General features: G+C 41.9%; 2 protein-coding genes across 4 annotated transcripts in view; one reads left to right on the plus strand and one right to left on the minus strand.

Moving 5' to 3' along the window:
- Positions 1 to 5698, plus strand: part of FHL2 (four and a half LIM domains 2) — a 32400-nt gene extending 26702 nt beyond the window's left edge. For all 3 annotated transcript variants that reach the window (XM_083735667.1, XM_083735669.1, XM_083735668.1), the window contains 3 exons: positions 3187 to 3356; positions 3749 to 3935; positions 4285 to 5698. In XM_083735667.1, the coding sequence (XP_083591793.1) occupies positions 3187 to 3356; positions 3749 to 3935; positions 4285 to 4436 (509 nt within the window). In that variant the 3' untranslated portion in view covers positions 4437 to 5698. The remainder of the gene's footprint in view (positions 1 to 3186; positions 3357 to 3748; positions 3936 to 4284) is intronic.
- A 4036-nt stretch (positions 5699 to 9734) lies between these two features.
- LOC310843113 (ashwin) lies at positions 9735 to 16485 on the minus strand. The gene is made up of 4 exons (XM_083735687.1): positions 16291 to 16485; positions 13973 to 14139; positions 11860 to 12229; positions 9735 to 11129 (listed from the first exon to the last, which is right to left on the minus strand). Exons 1-4 carry the CDS (start codon positions 16414 to 16416, stop codon positions 11073 to 11075), a joined length of 720 nt encoding a protein of 239 aa, XP_083591813.1. The 5' UTR covers positions 16417 to 16485; the 3' UTR covers positions 9735 to 11072.
- Between the last annotated feature and the right edge of the window lie 3488 nt (positions 16486 to 19973).

Consider the following 19973-nt stretch of genomic DNA (forward strand, 5'->3'; position numbering starts at 1 on the left):
ATGCCAGAACTGAGTTCTGGCAAGTTCCATCTGGGGGGGGGGCAGAGTGGTAGCCCTGCTGAACTGAGGTCCTCCTCCAATCCTACCATCAGAAATCACTGAAATCAATGTTTTTAAGCCCATATATTTAAACAGGTCTACTCTGAGCATGAGTAACTCTAGATATCGCCTCATATAATTAAACAGAACAGAAATTATGAAAATAATTGTACACACGAATCCATCCAGATGCAGCTTCATAGTGCATGCCTGCACTGTGTGCTTACAGCATGCAATGCAATATAATAAATATAATAGTAGAAATGAATGAAACACGGCCCCTTTCTGCATAGGAAAGGCAGAGGCTACAGGCTCTGGATTTGCCAGTGTGGTTATTAAATGTGGTAGTATAATAGCTCTTGCTGGCTTGTGCAATGTGGGCTGAGAAGTGCATCGCAGGTGGGCAGATGTTGTTGCTATCTCTGATCTAAGCAGGTTGCAGTGGTCCAAACAGAATGCAATAAAATTATACCCTCATAGTAGGGATGGAATAAGAACTGAAAACATCTCAGCAGTACTTCAAAGATGGGAACTTGTGAAGCCGCCCAGCTCTGTTAGTTATCAGATCTGCTTTGTTTAATAGGGCATCCTTTCATTCCTTCAGGGATCGACACTTTAGCTCTCAAGTCTACCTAATTCTTTTTTTTTAATAATAAAAAAATCACATAAGCACTAAACATAGCATAATTATAGCTTTATTAATATAGCACATTAATAAACTGATAAGATGTGAAAAGCCATTTAAAATGTCATAGAGCAAGATAATAATCTGTTAACACATTTGCTACATTGCTTTTATGCCAATTAGAGCTCACTTAATAATTTTTTAAGTCTCTTTCAATGTAGCGCTTACTCTAAGAGGGACAATCCTCCCATCTGATAAATGATGTTAATATCACTGAAAGCTGCTTGCAAATCATACAGAGGTAATAGCACTTTGCCTTTAAACTGCCGCCCAACAATAATGTGGTTGATTTAACTAGGATGCCCTTCAACATTGGCTTTTCAAAGACCAATACAAGGTGTGCTTGAAATATTTAAATGCAAAAATTCCTCTTTCGTTTTGGCCTGGGCTTCTTCTGCTCTGGTTTGTTTCCAGAGAGGGAATGAATCGGAGGTGGTTTTAGGGTGGCTCAACTAAGTGCTGTCACGCTGGGCGCCATGATGCAGGGGACACACACAAAAATGCAGTGTTGAATTTTAGCATTGCATAGGACACCACTGAAGTTTGAGAGCCCAAAGTCGACCACTGAATGAATGAGCATGTGCTCACATTAGGGGGAATCCATATGTGAAAATGAGATGTCTCCTGTATTTGTGAGAAAAATTCAGAACATGGTCTCTTTCAGACAGCCCATTCATGGAACATGGTAGTTCCATTGCACTCAAAAACCCAGGGTGTGCATAGCTTGAGCGAGGACATCTCTGTGGCAATTTCTAAGCTGTGGATTTCCTACCCAAGGAGCATTTGACACCTTTATTGTGTCTTTCATCATCTGCTGAAGATTCCCCACTGACCTATTTTTGACACCCAAGATATATTTTAGAACACACTCTGTGCTCTTGGTTATCATCTGCTTTTACTGTTTTTTTAATATTGCATTTTTTAATCGTTGTAACCCTTTCCACAAAGCTTGCAAACAAATATTCCAGGTTACACATGCCCAACTGGTTTGACTTACTCTAGCAAGTCTCTTTTTACAGCCAGGGTAAAAATGGGTGGTGTTTTTGTTGTTTGTTTGGTTGGTTGGGGTTTTTTTGTTTTGGTTTTTTTGGAAGGGCTGGTGTGCTGGTCCCGAGGGTTAACCGTGTGGCGAGGTCCGAGTCCAGTCCGAGGTTGATGGTATGGTATGGAGGCTGTCCGTCAAAGCTGAAGCAGGGTCCAAGGCAGGGAGTCGGGTGAGGTCAGGAACTCTGGCAGGAGAGCAGGACAGGGTGCAGGCAGGAACAGGCTACCAACAATGTTGCTCCCGCAACCTGGACTGGGGCTGGCTGGCTTTATCTGCCCCGAGGCATAGGGCGGCCATGGTCCACAGGTGACTCGCCTCTCCTGGCCTGGAGGCGAGCACTCCTCCTGTGGGAACTTAGTTCCCTCCGCCTCTCTGCCCTGAGCCACTGCAGGTCAGGAGAGGCTGAAGGGTTACCGGACCCAGAAGCAACCTCAGCTGAGAGTGGAGCACCTGAAGGCAATGGGTCCTCCATCACCTCAGGAGCCAGAGCAGACTCAGCTGATGCCTGCACCTGAGGATCCAGCACAGGGGAGGACCCTTCAGGCTCATGCCCCAGCCCCGGCTCAGCTGGTTCTGGAGGCGGGGACTCCTGTGCAGGCTGGGATTCCTCAGGTTTAGCCTCCGAGTCCGAATCCCAGGCCATCACGAGGCAAAAGAGGGTTAGGTAATCATTAGCCAATAATCAGAAAAGGGAAGATAAAAATATAAGATGCAATAAGTGCATGTTGTATTTGGATCAGAATGTAACCAGGAAGAAGCCATCTCCAGTTGCCCTGTGCTAGAGCTGCATGATGAGGTTTTCCACTTAGGTGAGGGCAGCCTCTTCAGTACTTGGAAATTTTCTCAGCAGCTTTAAGAGATTGACTTCTCCTCAGTTCTCGAGAGAAGCACCAAAGGACCAGTCTCATTGGCGTCTTGGTATTTTGCACCAACATGGTCACGAAGGTGCCAAATTCCACTTTGCACAACCCAAAAAAGCTAGGATCTTTCTCCAGTGCTGAGATATGGGGCTGATGCCAGCCCCCAGAAAGGGAACAACGGGAAAGGATGGAAGGAAATCAAAACTAGGAGAAAGGAGTGTTTCACCCCGAGCAAAGGCCACTAGTAAATGTTGATGAAAGGCCACAAAGCCCCACAACCTGAATTGTTTTCATAGTCTATTGAGAGAGTCACTTGAAAAGGGAATCTTTATGCAGCTCACCTGCACATCTTAAACATCAGAATGGATCTGAGGAGTGTAATAGCTGCAGGAATTTATACTTTTGCTGCTCCCACAAAAACCCACGTTTCTGCTAAAAGTGTGTCCAGCTTCTCCTCATATGCAAACTGGAAAATGGAACACGGTTTCTACTTACCTTTTCCCTACACAGCAGCTTGAAAGCCAAGGTAGAAATCTCATGCTGTGGTCTCCTCCTAGGTACCCGCAAGATGGAATATAAAGGAAACAGCTGGCATGAGACCTGCTTTATCTGCCATCGGTGCCAACAGCCAATCGGAACAAAAAGTTTCATTCCCAAAGACAGTCAAAATTTCTGCGTCCCCTGCTATGAAAAGCAGTTTGCTATGCAGTGTGTCCAGTGCAAGAAGGTATTGTTTATTGCTTCGTGCAAATGACTATTATACCAAAAGCGACACACACACACACACACACACAAATCTGTCTGCTTTAGTTCGAAGCAAAACTGCAATCCAGTTTTGCATATACTTTTGCACCAACACGTTCCAGAGCATTGAATTATATAAGACTGTGCAATGCTTTGAAGTCATGCGTGTTTTGGCTTAGATAAAAGATAGAAAGACATGGGAACAAAGAAGGTTGTCAGGGGCTTCGCAGAAAAGGTGTGAGGGGTTAAGCATGAGACTAGTTCTGCTACCTATTGCTTAAAAGATTTGCAAGGTGAACGGAAATGGGGCACAAAATCAATAGGAATTCCTTTTTTCTTTTCTTTTTCATTCCCATTTTTCTTTTCATTTCACAGCCAATTACTACAGGAGGAATTACTTACCGGGAGCAGCCATGGCACAAGGAGTGTTTTGTGTGCACTGGGTGCAAAAAACAGCTCTCTGGGCAACGCTTTACTTCCCGGGATGAGTTTGCCTATTGTTTGAACTGCTACTGCAGCCTCTATGCCAAGAAGTGTGCAGGATGCACCAATCCAATCAGTGGTAAGTATCGTGTTACCGTTTTCCTTTGCAGACAGAAAAAAGCACCTCAAAAACAGCATCAATCAGTTCAGAATAAAGTTCATTCGTTCATTTTATTTATTTGCTGCTTTTCCTGGAGGGCCACAGGTTCCTCATCTCTGATCTAGGGACTGACAGGAATCTAGAATTCTGCATGCAGACTCAGCTGTGACAAAGTTATGTCAATGATGTGTTTAAATGTAACTTTCCCACATGTTTAAGTCCAAGGAAGTTTATTCGCAACTGGAAACGATGTGGGAATCTGACCCAAATGACCTTACAGAAGGTGTTCCTGTGTTTTCCTCTTAAATACTTGTTTTGTTTTTTTCAGGACTTGGAGGAACCAAGTACATCTCCTTTGAGGAACGTCAGTGGCACAACGATTGCTTCAACTGCAAGAAGTGCTCCCTGTCGTTGGTGGGCCGCGGTTTCCTCACAGAAAGGGATGACATCCTGTGTCCCGAGTGTGGGAAGGACATTTAAAATGTGAAAAGAATAAAACCACCACCATCAGCTCTCACAAGTGCATATATTTTCTCAAATAAGCAATGACAGCTGTGGGTTTTGACCAGAAGTGAAAAAAGTGTTTGGGTTTTCCACCCTGCAATATATAGTCATCAGAATATTTTTTTTTCTTTTTCTAGGTTGTAGAAATGCTTTAGAGAAGGGAAAGACAAAAGGGTGGGGAGGTGGTTTTGACATTGACTGCTAGGCAATACATTTATGAATCGAGTCCAGTTCAAATACGGAGTTGTGAGTTGCTCAGATATTTAGAGGATAAAAGCTACCAGTGAAGATGGCTGATTATTATCTCCAGGTGAACTATGACTGCAGGTGCTGGAGAACACAACAGGAAGTGTGGTATTGAGATAGCGTTGCCATACGCCTGGAATTTTCCAGACATAGCCAGCATTCATCCCCCTTAAGCAGCGTCCAGGCGGAAATTGCTTAAATGTCCAGGAAAATCTGGACATATGGCAGCCCATGTTGGTAGTGTAGATTTAGGCAATTTTAATTTAAAAAATAGCTCAAAAACGCATTTTTTGTTGTTGTTGAGATTTCGTGGGAGGAAAGCTCAACAACTCAACAACTTTGCCAAAAAGAGCAGAGCTCAACAGCTTCCGTGTCTGGATTTTCACTTTTTGAAATATGGCAACCCTAATTTAGCTCATACCCTGCTTGTGGACTTCCCATAATAATCTGCTTGGGTACCACACAACACAGGGTGCTGACGTAGCTGGGCCTTTGGTTTGATTCAACAGGGCTGTTACATTCTTAGCAATACAAATTTCTCTTCAAAAGATGTATGTAGTTTAAAACTGATAACATATTCGTCTTGGGGATTCTGGAAAGATTACAGGAGCTACTGTTTGGTATTGATAGATCAAGTATCAATGTTCATCATGTCCAAGTAGGTGATAATTTGAAAGTAGGGTATGTTGGTTCAATCAGTGATAGAAAGTTAGATAGAAAGTTTTGGGTTATGCCTTAAAATAAGGGTTTTGAGGCTACAATTCTATGCATACTTTCACTGGAATTACTCCCATTAAACTGATTAGGACGTTCTTCAACATAAATGTACACAGGAACAGACTGCATGAGGTTTAAATTGATGTGAATCCGCAACACATTATTGCATGATACTGCAAGGCCATTTTGCAAAGTACATTTTTCGTTTTTAGTACTCGTTTTGAAATTCCATTGCACCTTGTATTTTATGAAGTAATAAACGTATTTCTAATGAAGTCTGCTGTATTTTGGTGAAGTTGACATCTTAAAGACTTAACTTTCAATAAATGTTAGCATTTGAGGTAAGGCGTGGATAAACTCCTTTTATTTAAAAAGGATGGATCCATATGAACAACAAAACCCAAATCTCGGTGAGGCCATTAAAAAACAGAAGCATTACATGTTCAGAAAGTAACAGCCCAATTGCTGGCTGCTACTGGTACAAACAGAAAATTGACCTTATTTTCTGAAATATTAGGCAATCATGGAAATAAGAGCAGCTACATTCCTGTTCCAGGTATTTCCAGTAGTGTAGCTGCAGTGCTTGAGCAATATTGCTCCAGTGTCTGCTGTTCATCATACTTTCGCAATCAGTAACTTCAGGCGCTGATCAAAACAGATTCTGAAATCATAAATAAGCAAGAGGCAGATGAGATCGCAGCTTCCTCAGATTTATACTGTTATGCATAACTATTAGTAGGGCTTGAGAAGGCTTTATCTTCCTAGCTTAAGGATAAGGTAGCTAGGAGTCAGCTCCTGCTACTGCAGTACATTCATTTTCACTTTGTGTCCAATTATATTAGGTAGTTTGTCCGCTTTACGAAAACATGGGGTTCGTTTTATCTCAGCTCTGGAAAACAGGTCCGAAGAAAATGTATACAGTGGATGCTCGGGTTGCGAACGTGATCTGTGCGGGAAGCACGTTTCCAACCCACAGCGCTGCGTCTGCGCATGCGTGGGTCGCAATTCGGCGTTTCTGCGCATGCGCAAAGCGTGATTTAGTATTTATGTGCATGCGCGAGCACCAAAACCTGGAAGTAACCCATTCCGGTACTTCCGGGTTCGGCATGTTGCGCGTATGACTGTATATGGACCAGTGACAGAATATTTTCTGCTTTTCACACAGTCAGGATATTAATTCAGATTTAAGATCTCTCAAACAATATAGGGGAAACATCTCAAAAAGTGTGCAGGGCATAATTATTTATAATGTTAGCCTTTTCAGGCAAATTATAATTTTGGGGAAGAACTATGTAAATCCATTTCTAGCACATGCTGTTTCTTTTCTACAATAAAAACATAAGCTCTCCAGCGATTAATGCAGAAGATTTAAAATCCATATATACTCTTAAGAGAAGACCATAAAAGCTTGATCTCTCTCCCCAAGCCAAATATTAAACTTTGACCCAGCAGTTCTGTGTGTATTTCTACCAGTCATGGAAGCTGCTCATCACATATAGTTGCTGCTGAGGAATTCAAGGCAGGCTCTAAAACAAAATAAGGAAAAGGAAACCCCGAATCAATCTTGATCTCTTTTTTTTCCTATTTCCCAGATGGAAGCATACATAAAATTATTTAACAGCTTTATTTTCCCAGAGGGAATCTTTTTCTACCAGGAATACATACCGTTAATCACAATCTCGCTTAACTTCACCCACCCAAGAGATTATCCCAATTGTTATCTTTATACGGAGACTGACAACCAAAGTTCCCTTACGATGACCAATCTATAGCTCTTTTTAAAAATGTCAACGCAAGAGGACCGAGCAAACATGTGTAGGATTGCACTGTTACCTTTAAGAAGTTATATAGCCATTTATACATTAATGAGGTTGAGAATTTAGAAGCAAATCTTCAGGCCACTGACAACCTGATAATCTGATAAGCTAATGTTTAGATCACTGTCATAATCCACTTACAATCGATTCCCCTATTGGCCAAACTACTTTGTTTCAAAGACCATATTCACATTAGCCTTCGTTGGCATTTGTTGCCCTCTCTCACATGCTCCTGTGCAGAACCTGAGGCTAATTCTGGGAAGCAGCACGGTCGTTGCCACTCATGAAGTTGCTGGAATGTATGTACTTAACCTCTTGCATAGGTTCTAAGACAGAGGTCAGCAAACTTTTTCAGCAGGGGGCTGGTCCACTGTCCCTCAGACCTTGTGGGAGGCCGGACTATATTTTGGTGGGGGAAATGAACAAATTCCTATGCCCCACAAATAACCCAGAGATCCATTTTAAATAAAAGCACACATTCTACTCACGTAAAAACACGCTGCTTCCCAGACTGTCCACGGGCTGGATTTAGAAGGCGATTGGGCTGGATCCAGCCCCTGGGCCATAGTTTGCCTACCCCTGTTCTAAGATAACGTAGTAAAATTCTGCACCGATGGCTCAGAGAGAGGTACAGTCCTACTGCAGAGGAATGTAATGTGATGCTTGTGTGCCACAATATATGTCATGGCCTCTGCATGAAAGGTATGAGATGAAACCTTTTTATATTTGTCCAAAAAGATAAAGTTTACCTTACTGACTCCAAGAGCGCTGCTCCTGCAGCTTTCTTTGATGGTACGAATCGGTAGCAGCTGCTTTTTGCATTTCATCAAACATGGCAATGAATGGATGTTGTTGGTGGCAACCATGTGTCTTGGGTATTGACAAGGTTTACGATGTGCTGCCCACTAATTCAGTCTCTGTTTAGAATGGTATCAAGCAAATCATCTTAAAATGCTTGAAAATCTCTCATTGCTGTATCCGAAACGGCAACACGGGGGTAAAGAAATAGTCTTCTGAACAATTACTTGGGGTTTCGAATACTGCTTTCTTCTCACCATCTTCATGACAGGGATATGAAAACCCACATCGTTTGTGCTATATTTGGCTGGCTGCAGGACAGATGCGCCCTGGGATCTGTGGGAATGATCCCATCGACTTAAAAGTGAAAAGCAATTTTTTTTTTGCTACAGTGGTACCTCAGGTTAAGTATATAATTCGTTCCGGAGGTCCGTTCTTAACCTGAAACTGCTCTTAACCTGAAGCACCACTTTAGCCCGATTTCTGTTTTTATACTGAAGCGAAGTTCTTAACCTGGAGCACTATTTCTGGGTTAGCAGAGTGTGTAACCTGAAGCGTATGTAACCTGAAGTGTATGTAACCTGAAGCGTATGTAACCCGAGGTACCACTGTACTTCCATGTCCACTACCCGTTTCGTCTTCGGTGCAGCCGACTTTTGAAAAAGCTCTCTTCAAACAGGGTGTTGGAGCATGGGGAAGACAGAGAGGACCTGCGTATTTTGAACGTATCCTGCAAGGATTGAGGACAATGCGCCACACCAAAACCAGTTTTGCAGTACTGAGAATGTGCGGCTCTGCAGATCAAATACGCTGTTAAAGAATAATGTAGCCAAGCCAAAAATCAAGTACGGGCACGCACCCACACCCCTGATCGAGTCACCTGTGACCACATATATGTAAGTCACTGAGAAATAATTTAATAATTCAATCAAGCCCGGAAATGGCATGAGAATGCTGGAGAGTCCTCGTGGCTCATGAGAAGACCCTCCCCGGAGCCTGAAAAGGATGTTGGTGAGGGCAGAGGAAGCCCCAAAGGGACCTGAGGGACCTGAGTGGGGCTTTCTTTAGGCTGCTCAGCCTCCCTGCCTAATAGCTGATGTGCAGAGTAGGGCAGAGACAGAAGCCACTTTCCTGTGAATCCTCTAGGCGGCCCAGAGCTTTGATTCTAGTTGTGGTTTATTTTGGGATCCAGTATTTTTAATAGGAATTGAGAGAGAGCGGAAAAGACCGCACTTAAAGAGTGTTTAGAGAGGCCTCCCCACTTTACATGATTTCACTAACACTCCAAGTTTTAAGATTTCTTTCCAACAACAAAATTGGGTTATATCTTTAGGACCCCAGGCTGTTAACTGCCTGATGTCCAAACAAGTGACTTATCACAGCTCTGTCACTGGCTGGCTGAAACACTGATAGGCGGGATAGGCTGGCTCATTTCACAGAAATTGCTTAGAATGGTTTCTTCTACACATTTCTTTTTTAAAGTGCTAGTGATTTTTTTTAATGAAAGCTCAGAATCTGGGATCCCTGCCTGAGGGTGCCAATGAAGGCTTCTGCACACACCACGGCACCCATGGGTGGTGGACTGGCGACCCCTGGACCAGTGTACGGTTTCCTCAGACCCTTTTGAAGACTGGGATAACAGGTGTTTGTCTCCAGTCCTGTAGAACAGAGATGGTCCACACAATTTAATACATCATCAGTTTAAATCAATTTATTTGAATCAGGTGAGGCTACTAAAAAGACAGCTCAGATACAAAACACACAAAATTAAACTGTGCTGTACTAAAGTACAAAACTTGCACACGTGTTCAGGAAGAGGGAAACTCAAAATACACCTCAAACACACCATTCTTTCCAAATCTCTGATCATGATCTAGTGGAAGTCGTGCACCAACAATGCAGTTATAACCATGTCTACTCAGAAGTAAATACCACTAAGTCCATATTCTGTGGTAGGCATGTACAGGATGGCAGCCTGAATTTGACTGAACACTACTTTGTGTATGGTACGCAATTCTAACTATTATACCCAGCTAGGTTGGGTTTTACATCATATGAAAGAGGATCCATGTGGTTTCAAAGAAATCCACATTTATTCACAGATAGGAAAGAGGCAATACTTCTTCTTTTGCAAACCACAATAGCTTACTCTCCGTATAATTTATCCCTCTATTCAAACTGCCCAAATGAGTGGAGTGTTAGCTTTTCTCCAGAATTTTAGCAGGCATTTTGTAGGCAGGCAAGTTAAATCGACCACAAAGGTTCATGTATTTTATGAAAAAATACTTATGCATGTACTGTACAAAAGCATGGCACTAGTTCATGCACTACTTTTCTCAAATATTCTCCGTATATAGTCTATCATGTGCTTCCATCTGCTCAAAAGACAACAGAAATTCATCTTCAATTGTAACAAAAACTTCAATTTGAAGCAAAGAAATTACAGAGTTCAGTATTTTTCCTATGTCTGTAAGAGGTAACCATCTCATAACAAGGCTGGAAAAGACACCTAGACACTTGGTATCAGCACCTAACAATTCAAAATATTTTTCTTGCCCTGCCAACAGAACTTTGTGCAAAAGCCACTATTACCATGGGAAGTCCAGTTGAACGGGGAAATATAGTCATACACACTGTCTAAATACACTTGTGTAGAGAACTGTATTTGCAAAAAAAGAAAGAAAAGAAAAGCAATACTGCTGTACAGTTGAACATGAATAGTTATAAATGCACACTGCTTTTCTCTTGCCAGGCCATGCAAAGGCTGAACTGCAGTACAAGTGAGAATTCCAAAGGAGGGCTAGTAGAATAATTTTGTTCCACCAAAACCAACCATTAAAATGGGAAGTAAATGACTCAAAGTGCAATACAGAAAATATCCTTAAGGTGATGGGTGAGAATATGGTGCCTGCTTTGTACTGTAGAATTGTTAACGTTATGAAAAATCCACCGCAATCTGCAACCCTGTTCAATATGACTCATCTGTTCTGAAATGGAGGCTAAATGTTATTTACATTTCCAGCGCCTCATTGGTTCATGGCCATTTCACATGCTGGATCTTCTTTTTTGATTCCGGAGACTTCAGACCGTTCTGAGGGAGAAAGATTTAAACGATGTTAAGATTGCCTGTCCAAAATCATTTAAACAAACCTTGTATATTATACTATAGAGTTTGGCTTCTGATGCCATCTTGTGGCTAAAATAAAAATACGGTCGTAACTAAACAGAAGAGAAAAGCAAGAACCAAAAGACCACCCAATTCCATTTCTAAAATGAGCATGAAAATGTTTAGATCAGTCTTGTGTTTAAGCACTCGCCCAATGACCTTTGGGAACAAGAAATGGCATGCAGACGAGTGAGTGAGTTGGCAGAGCATAGAAACCCAGCAGGATATGGGTTTCACCTAGCATAGAAATCAAGCAGGATCTTAATTTCAAAATCTATTCCTAACAGAACTCATATTCCTGAAAAATAGGCATTGTTGAAAGCCAAAGCCCAATGAAGCTTGCCACATTCCGAAATAATGACCCTCACATTTCAGATTGAGTCAGAGAATTATGTTACTGGTTGGCCATAATTTACACAGTAATAATGATGCAGTAATTTAGAAAGGAACACTTTAATGCCCATATTACAGTTCTTTGACAATAGTAAAGTTGTGTTAAGGTATAATATATGGTAATATTCAAATAATTAGTGCACAGCATCCTAGTGGCCTGCAGAAACTCAGAGATAACAAAATACTGCTACAGCTTTCACATTTATGCTACAAGACATGGCAACAACTACATCTGGTTAAAGGAAACAGTGGAAAGACTTACGGATGCATCAGATTCTTCTTTCGGAGCAGCTCTCTTTAATTTCACAACAGTAGTTCCTGTTAAAGGCACCAATGGAGGTGACCTTTGACCAGGTGCCATATTGTTATCGACAATATTATTATTCTGCTTAGCTTCGTGAATCCTGGATCCCACTTTAATGTCCGGTGAAAAAGTGGAGACAGACACACATGGTGAAGAATTTGAAGGAACCATCAGTCCCTTACAAGTAGTGCTGGCGCTTCTTGCTGTAAGGAGTTTTAGACTATCAATAGCCCCATTCTCAGTCTTCCTCACTTTTATGCTTGTACTCGTTGAGCTACCATCAAACACAATGAGAGGTCGTTTCCGTAGACTTTCCGCTGGAGCAGTGCTGAACAAAGAAATGGTAACACAGAAACAATATTAATTACTGCAGCACAGATGTAAATGAAACCACAGTCATTACAGATTTACACTATCCCAAACACACTACTTGGAAGCGGGTCCTATTTATTTCAGTGGAACTTTTATCTGGGTTTGTGCTAAGATCAGCAGGTCAGGCGCTGAAATAGACTGGGAATTCATCTCATGCAGTATGGCACTGCTGCTGCTTTTTTCTGATATTCATTTATTTTGCATTTAATTCACTTGAGCAATCAGGAAAACATTAAAACTTTTAAAAAAATAAATGAACACTGTCAGAAAAATTAAATCATACTCAGCCTATTTAAATCAGTGGACTTAAATGTTGGGTATCAGATAAATTAACTGATGGGAGTTGGGAGTCCAACGCCATCAGGAGAGCCACAGGTTTCACATCCCTGGTCTACATAAATGCTCTTCAACGGTCCCATCACAAGTATGTCCACCCAGAAGGAAGACCACCGATTTCAGTGGATTTTACTGCCAGTTAAGTGGGCATACGATTGCAGCCTAAATAAACTGTATCTGCTAATAGGAACCAATCTATTATGAATAGACCAACCCAAATTTATAGATGCATGATTTCCCATTTTGATTAAGAGTTGTGAATGAAGCAATAGTTGAGACACTTCGGAAGAAACACTCTATTTCTAGAAGCAAAAACAGGACATGTTTAAATAGCGGTTATTTATGGATACAGGTTACTGATGATTAGATTTTTTTATAAAAAAAACTAGTAAAAATAACAAAAGGCCCCAGCACACTGCTAAGCATAATTAAGTTTGATTGATTTAAACTGGAGTTCAATAGAGGAAGCCTTCAGGTTCTATTTTCCTGCCAGAAGAGCAATTAAGATATGATATACCTTATCTCCAAGTCATGGTTCAGAGTTGGGCAGCATACAATTTTGTGCTCAAGTCCCAGAATCCAGAGAATTTGATCCCTTGCTTTAGCACTAGTGTTGCTATCATTCACTACATTTGAGACTGGGATAATGTTCTTTACTGCAAAAAAACTGTGCAAGGCTTGGTGGTTTTTTTTTTTTTTTTTGTTCTTTCCCCCAGAGTGGAGCCCCTATCAGCTGATCAAAGCCCATCCTCAATGGGACCAGACCCATTTCCCCAATCTTCTGATTGGCAGGCAGGGCAAAGTTAACTCATATCAGCTTCTGTCTGAAACAAGAAGCCACAGCTGGGGAGATAGGACAGGTTTGCAAAATATAAATGTGGTATCTCACACACATTTAACGAATTTATTCGAAAGATTTATTTGATAGCTAGATATTGTTCTGCATGAACTCCACTGAAAAGTACTTTTCCGTTCTTAATCTAATTTGCTCTCGCTCTGGATTTATCAGACTGCTGACTACACTACTGCTTTCAATAATAATTCTCTACATCCCACTGGCAGCCCCAATACCTATAAAAAAACAAAAAACCATTGTTGTAGTTACTGAGCGAGGAGGAACAGGTCAAAAGAAACACGGAACTCCCTTCTGAATGGAAAAATTGCCAAAACCCAGTGGCAGAGCACATGCATTGCATGATAAAAGGTTAAATCCCCTGCCAGGTAGGGCGGGCAAAAGCTTTTGCCAGAAATCTAGCAGAGCCACTGCCAATACAATACTGAGCTAGATGGATCGATGGTTTTACTTGGTATAAGGAAGGAAGGATTTGCGTTTGAATCCACAAACTAAGCAAAACAGAATTACCTTTTGACCTCATGCTTGAACACCTGCTGACCTCTCTTCTTTTCCATCAACTTTCCCCATCTAGTTTTTGGTAACTCACGTTGAGGCAATGGTATGACATGTTGAACATAGAGATCAGTAAGGCCATCTTTACTGATCTTCACTTCATCTTCAACTGGGATGTTCTTCTGTTGCGGAGTAATAAATAAAAAAAATCATTATGACTGCAAATGTTCTCTGGATAACAAGTGTACATAATACACTTAAAAATCACATCACTTGTAATAAACTTGGCAATCTTCATTAAAACAGTTAAAAATGCATAGAAATTTGCTGCACCCTGCAAAGGATGCACAGTTCACCTCACTTCAGGAATCAAAATAGAGTTGGGGGTGGAAACAGCAGCTTCCCTCAGCCTGAAGACTCTGAGTGCCCCACAAATTCAAGGTGGGGAGTCTGTGGCCCTCAAGATGTTGCTGGACTCCAGCTTCCATCAAATCCAACTAGCATGGGTCAGGGATGAAGCAAGCTGGAGTTCAGTAATAGCTGAAGGGCCAGTTTCCCTAGTACACCCATACACTTTTGTAATACTATAGCTGCCAGACTGAGACAGCTGACCTAAACTACTCATCTGAAAGTAGGCTTAATCCTTCTTTTACTGGCCCTGCTTCTGTGCCTTTAATGAGAGTCCAACATGCAGAAATTTAGCAGATGGGCCTTTTTTCCTCTCAGTCTGACTATAGCGTAAAGAGTTTTACCTGCTTAATGCCCTCATATTATGCTGCTGTTAAAGCCATAAAAAGGGAGCACCCCTAATAGACCTATCACTGTGTGGGCAAGTAACACCAGTCTCTTTACTCAGTGCAGAGGAGCCATCATGAATTGGAGCAAACATGTCAGCACAGATGTTGCTGAAGAATAAAGGATGTCTTCAAGTGTAAAGTGTGAGTACAACAATGGTCGTAGACAGGAATATCTGTCAGGGAGATATTGCAAAGTACTTTTTTGGGAGGGGTGGGGGGTAATATTCAGCTGTTGCTGGGTTGGCTGTGTGTGTGCATGCCTTGCAGTGGTATTTTCATATGTTTTGGAGAAACTTTGTGATGGCACTGTTCCCTGAAAAGTGAGTTTCAAAATTTTCAAATTGAATCCACAAGCTTCTGTAAAGAGGAGACTAAGAGGAGATATGATGGTTCCCTTCAAAAATCTGGAGGATGGGGCAAGCCTGTTTTCTCCTGCTCAACTTACAAGAAAGAAGATTCTGACTAAACATCAGGAAGAACTATCTGATGGTAAGTGCTGTTCGACAATGGAACGGACTCTCAAAAGAGGTGTTGGACTCTCCTTCCTTGGAGGTTTCAAAGCAGCAGTTAGATAGCCATCTGTCACGTAGGATCTAGTTGAAATTCCTGCATTGCATGGGGTTGGACTAGATGATCCTAGGGGTCCCTTCCAACACTATGACTCTGTATAGTCTGAAACATGCATAGGAATAATTGCAGGGCAGGTGCTGCTACGAAGGCTTCCGAGGCACCGAGCGTTGCCGGTTTTTCTCCCCCTCCCAGGGCTCTGCTCTTGTGCTTTTATCAGCAGACATTTTTCAGTTGTGAACAGACACTCCAACTCAGGAATAAAGCTTCCTCGGAAGATTCTTCCAGATCTAGCAGGTATTAAAAGGCAGGTGGGTTTCCTTTGGGTTAAACTGGCAGACCCTCAAAATGTCCCTATTTTCCAGGGACAGTCCTGGATTTACAAAAGCCGTCCCGGTTTCTGATTTGATCCCTGCTTTTCCTTAGGACGTCCCTATTTTCATTGGAGGATATGGAGTTATGCGACCCCTGAGCCAAGGAGGTAACTAACTATACAACCTTTAGAAGACATCTGAAGGCAGCCCTGTACGGGGAAGTTATTTAATGTTTAACGTCTTATTGTATTTTTATATACATTGAATGCTGCCCAGAGTGGCTGGGGCAACCCAGGCTGGTGGAGTATGAATAAATTATTATTATTATTAGAATCGTTATTATTATTTGCAATGCAGTTGTTGCTATTGTTACGATTGTTGTTAGTTGAATTATTATATTTGTTATTATTAGAATTACCTTCATTATTATTTTTTTTGAATCATCATCATCATCAAGATTATTATTACTGAACAGGACGTCCCTATTTTCATCGGAGAAAGGTTGGAGGGTATGAACTGGCAACCCGAGATCCGGCCCGGCTTTAAGAGCCCGGACTCCGCTCGGTCTCGGGTGAGGCGGTTTAACGGTTCCCTCCCTCCCTTTCTCGCCCCGCCCCCTTTCAACCGACGCGCCCCCCGCCCCCGCCCCCCTTACCTGCTCCAGCGTCAGCAGGAGAAATTCCTGCGAGAGCAGCTCCGGGTGCAGCAAGAGGTCCGAGTCCGCCCGCGCGCCGGTGCCTCCCTCCCCCGCAGAGCGCTCTCGGGACCCGAGCGCCGCCATCTTTCCCAACGCGAACCTGATTGGCCGCCTGAGCGTTCCTCCGGCTCAGCGGAGGGCTTCTTTCCGGTTACCCACAATTCCTGCGCGTGCAACGACGCCGCAGAGATAAGAGAAGGGGGAGAAGTGAAGAGCGGGCAATCCACGCTGAGTTTCCGGGCGCCGCTTGGGAAAGCGATTTAAAAGAAGGGCTCCACAAAACATGACTCTTCCCACTAAGGCCATAGCAAGCGCTGCAAACCTTCCACCAGTCCTCCCTTGTCTTCCGAGACAAAGGGATGCCAACCCAGAAGGGGAAGGCTGCAGCGATCGGAAGTGGAGGCTGTGTGTCACTCTTCATTTTTTTCTTTGTTTTTTTAGGAGGGGAAACGGGGTAGATAACGTAACAGCCTGGAGCTGCGCGCATAGAAATGACGCAAAGGAGGCGGAGTCCGGCCCACGAAGGCAGCATCCGTGTTTGGAGAGCTGTGTTTACGTGTGCCGAGAGAGTGCAGTTGGGAAGGTTTCTGTATTATTGATCACAGTGCTGCATTATCATTATTAAAATTTGTTTAATCCAGTTGAATTGTTTAATCCTATTGAATATTCGCTTGCAGCTCACCATGCATCTTTTAGAAGGACTGGTTTCTGTGCGTGTTTTTGTTTTATGGCAATTGGGATGTGCTAAAAGGTGGCTAATTCACATAAAAGGGTGGCTAATTCACTCATAATCTTGATGCAAACCAGAATGTGTTTATTTTTAACTGTTTGATTTTGTAAACTGTTTGTAAATGTCCTGTCTGCAGTTCTGCTGTGTGGCTGGCAGAAATCAGCTAGAAAAATATTTTGCCTTTATTATTAACTTGCTTCCCACAGCGGGGGTAAACTCCACATATTTCTTTTATCATGCAAACATGTGCATACAGTGGTACCTCTGGTTACAGACGCTTCAGGTTACAGACTCTGCTAACCCAGAAATAGTACCTTGGGTTAAGAACTTTTTTTTATTTTAATTGGATTATGATTTGATATGTTAATTGGATGTTTTTTATTGGAAAATTAATAAAAACAATTTAACAAAGAAAACCTTTGCTTCAGGATGAGAACAGAAATCGTGTGGTGGCAGCACAGCGCCAGCAGGAGGCCCCCTTAGCTAAAGTGGTACCACAGGTTAAGAACAGTTTCAGGTTCAGAACGGACCTCCAAAACAAATTAAGTTCCTAACCCAAGGTACCACTGTATATACTTAAAATGTAAGGCCTACTGTGTGGGCCTTCTTTCCAGATAAGTCTGCACCAGATTGCAGAATTGGGCTGGAAATCTACACACCCCTTTGTGCCTGGAAGGTGGGTGGAGGTGTCCCTCTACCCAACGAGAGAGAGGCGTGTTTTCCTCCTGCCAAATGTGTGGGTAGAAGTGCTGCCAGCAGCCCTCGAACAGGCTGTTGTGGAAGGGTTTGGCCAGCCTGGGATCCACTGGATCCTAAGGGGATCCCCCAGTTGTCACTGAATAGAATTGAACCCAATTTGGGATTGATTGCTGTGCCAGTGCCAGGCTGGTGCAGTGAATTGCCTTCCCACCTTCTGCTCCCACTGTGCTGTGGGTGTGGCATTGACTGCCGCTTTGTCGCACCACTGCTGCCTGGCTGGAGTTTGAATTTTCTTGTTAGTTACCTCCGCCTGTTGAAGCCATAGAAACACTACCTGAAGATGTTGCCATCAAAAATAATATATTGTGGATAGAATTGGCAGTACATGGATTAGGTTTTTGACTGAATATGATGAGGCATATTACTTTGGCATTGATGTGTGAAGGATGGAACCAGTGCTTTTTTTCTGGGGGTACGCATACTCCTAAACATTTTGTGAGTCTTTGTACTTTTGTACATTTACTGTATTTATTTTTCCTGATTTGAAGTATAAAACGGTTGTTTTCTTGAGTCAAAATGAGAGTACCCCTAAACATTTTTTTTTAGGAAAAAAAGCACTGGATGGAACTATGAACACACACCATCATGAAGGACCTCTTGGACTGAATAATGATAGAAATGGCTACGATTTTAATACTTTAGACTAGTTTGTATATGCATGTTAGTACAGTAATTTGAAAACCACTTCAAGGCTGGCTTTGTGAAGGAATTCACATTCCTTATTTTTCTAACAAATATATTTAACATTGTAATCAAAGTGTATCTGCTCAGAAGGATGTTTCACCTGCAAGTAAGCACCTTGGTACTTAAATGAACTTGTATTTGAGTAGTGTGTATATATATATATATATATATATATATATATATATATATATATATGCACTGCTAGGCTGTAGTCCTATGCAGCATTATCTGGGAGTTAAGTTCCATTGAATACAAAGGGGTTTATTTCTGAGCATGTATATATGTATACAATTGCATTATTAATATTTAAATTGTTAGAAGGTCAAGTCTATAGGAGTGGTTGATTGCACAGATTCTGCCCTTGCAATAATCAGTATTTTTATTTGATTAGCTCATGCTGCTTGCAGGTTTCCTGTTCATTCCTGGGTTTTGCTACAAACTCCAAACTGGTCTTTGGGCGATTAAAAGGAAAAAGAATGTGTACACAGAAAATTGCGCTTAAACAACATATGTTGTGTCTATGTGCAACTGCATGGGAGTGGCGTAACTGGACAGCTTACCAACAAATTTGTGTATTAAGAAATAAAAAAGCAGTGTCAACTCAGGTGGTTTTGCTCAGCCCTTGGGCAACAATGTTTTCAAGAAGTCCTGTCTCTGAGTAGTCCCGCCTTTCCACTTTACTGCTTCCCATAGGCTTGCTCTGACCTTCTGGGCACAATCTGCATCACTGCACAGAAGGAAAATAGGCAGCTTTCAAAAGTGTGGACTGGCTCTATATTTCTGCTTATTGTAAGTAGTTTTTAAATCACCTCAGTATCGAAAGACTTGCACGTATCTTAGTTCTGCTGTTAAAAACCACATGGATTCCACTTCTTTCAATGGAGCTCATTTCCAGATAAATGGGTCTAGAATTGCAGCCTTTAAGGTATTAGTTGGTGCCATTCTCATATACTATTTGCATAAAGAGCCTATGCTATGTATGAGAGTCTTGGAATAGTTCTATCTAAGATATGGTCTGCTTCACTCTATCCTTCAGAGGACTTGGGAGACTTCATACAACTACCTGATGCATCACCACAAAGAAAATAATTAACGTAGAAACTTGCTGTACTGGTTGTTAATGTTTGACTCTGCTTTCTGATCCTGCCTAGCCCAGTTAAATGGGAGTAGCTGGAGTAAGCTGAAGGGGAATCATCATAACATATTTGGTATTGCAGTGGTTACAGAATCTCAGTGATTGCTGTGTGGCCAGACAGTTTTAAGTCCACATTGTTTTCTTGGGGTTTCCCTCCTTCCTTGCAGATTCTGGGTCCTTGTCTTCATAAATGTATTTTTTATTTTATGAAATTATAATAAAATATATAATTAAGACCAGGGGGGAAAAATACAACTGAAAAGCTATTGTACAGTTTTTAGTGTTCCTTGACATACTCCTTTGTAATTTTAAATCTGTTTCAACGTAATGGAA

The sequence above is a fragment of the Podarcis gaigeae genome (assembly GCF_964106915.1).
Source record: "Podarcis gaigeae genome assembly, chromosome: 4".
Lineage (NCBI taxonomy): Eukaryota > Metazoa > Chordata > Lepidosauria > Squamata > Lacertidae > Podarcis > Podarcis gaigeae.

What these genes read in the sequence shown, in the direction of transcription:
- LOC310843113 (XM_083735687.1), bottom strand. Translation starts at nt 16,416, where the DNA reads ATGGCGGCGCTCGGGTCCCGAGAGCGCTCTGCGGGGGAGGGAGGCACC. An exon ending in TCCTGCTGACGCTGGAGCAG is followed by an intron (nt 14,140 to 16,290) that starts GTAAGGGGGGCG and finishes ACTCCGCAACAG; the next exon opens with AAGAACATCCCAGTTGAAGA. An exon ending in AAGAAGAATCTGATGCATCC is followed by an intron (nt 11,130 to 11,859) that starts GTAAGTCTTTCC and finishes TTTCTCCCTCAG; the next exon opens with AACGGTCTGAAGTCTCCGGA.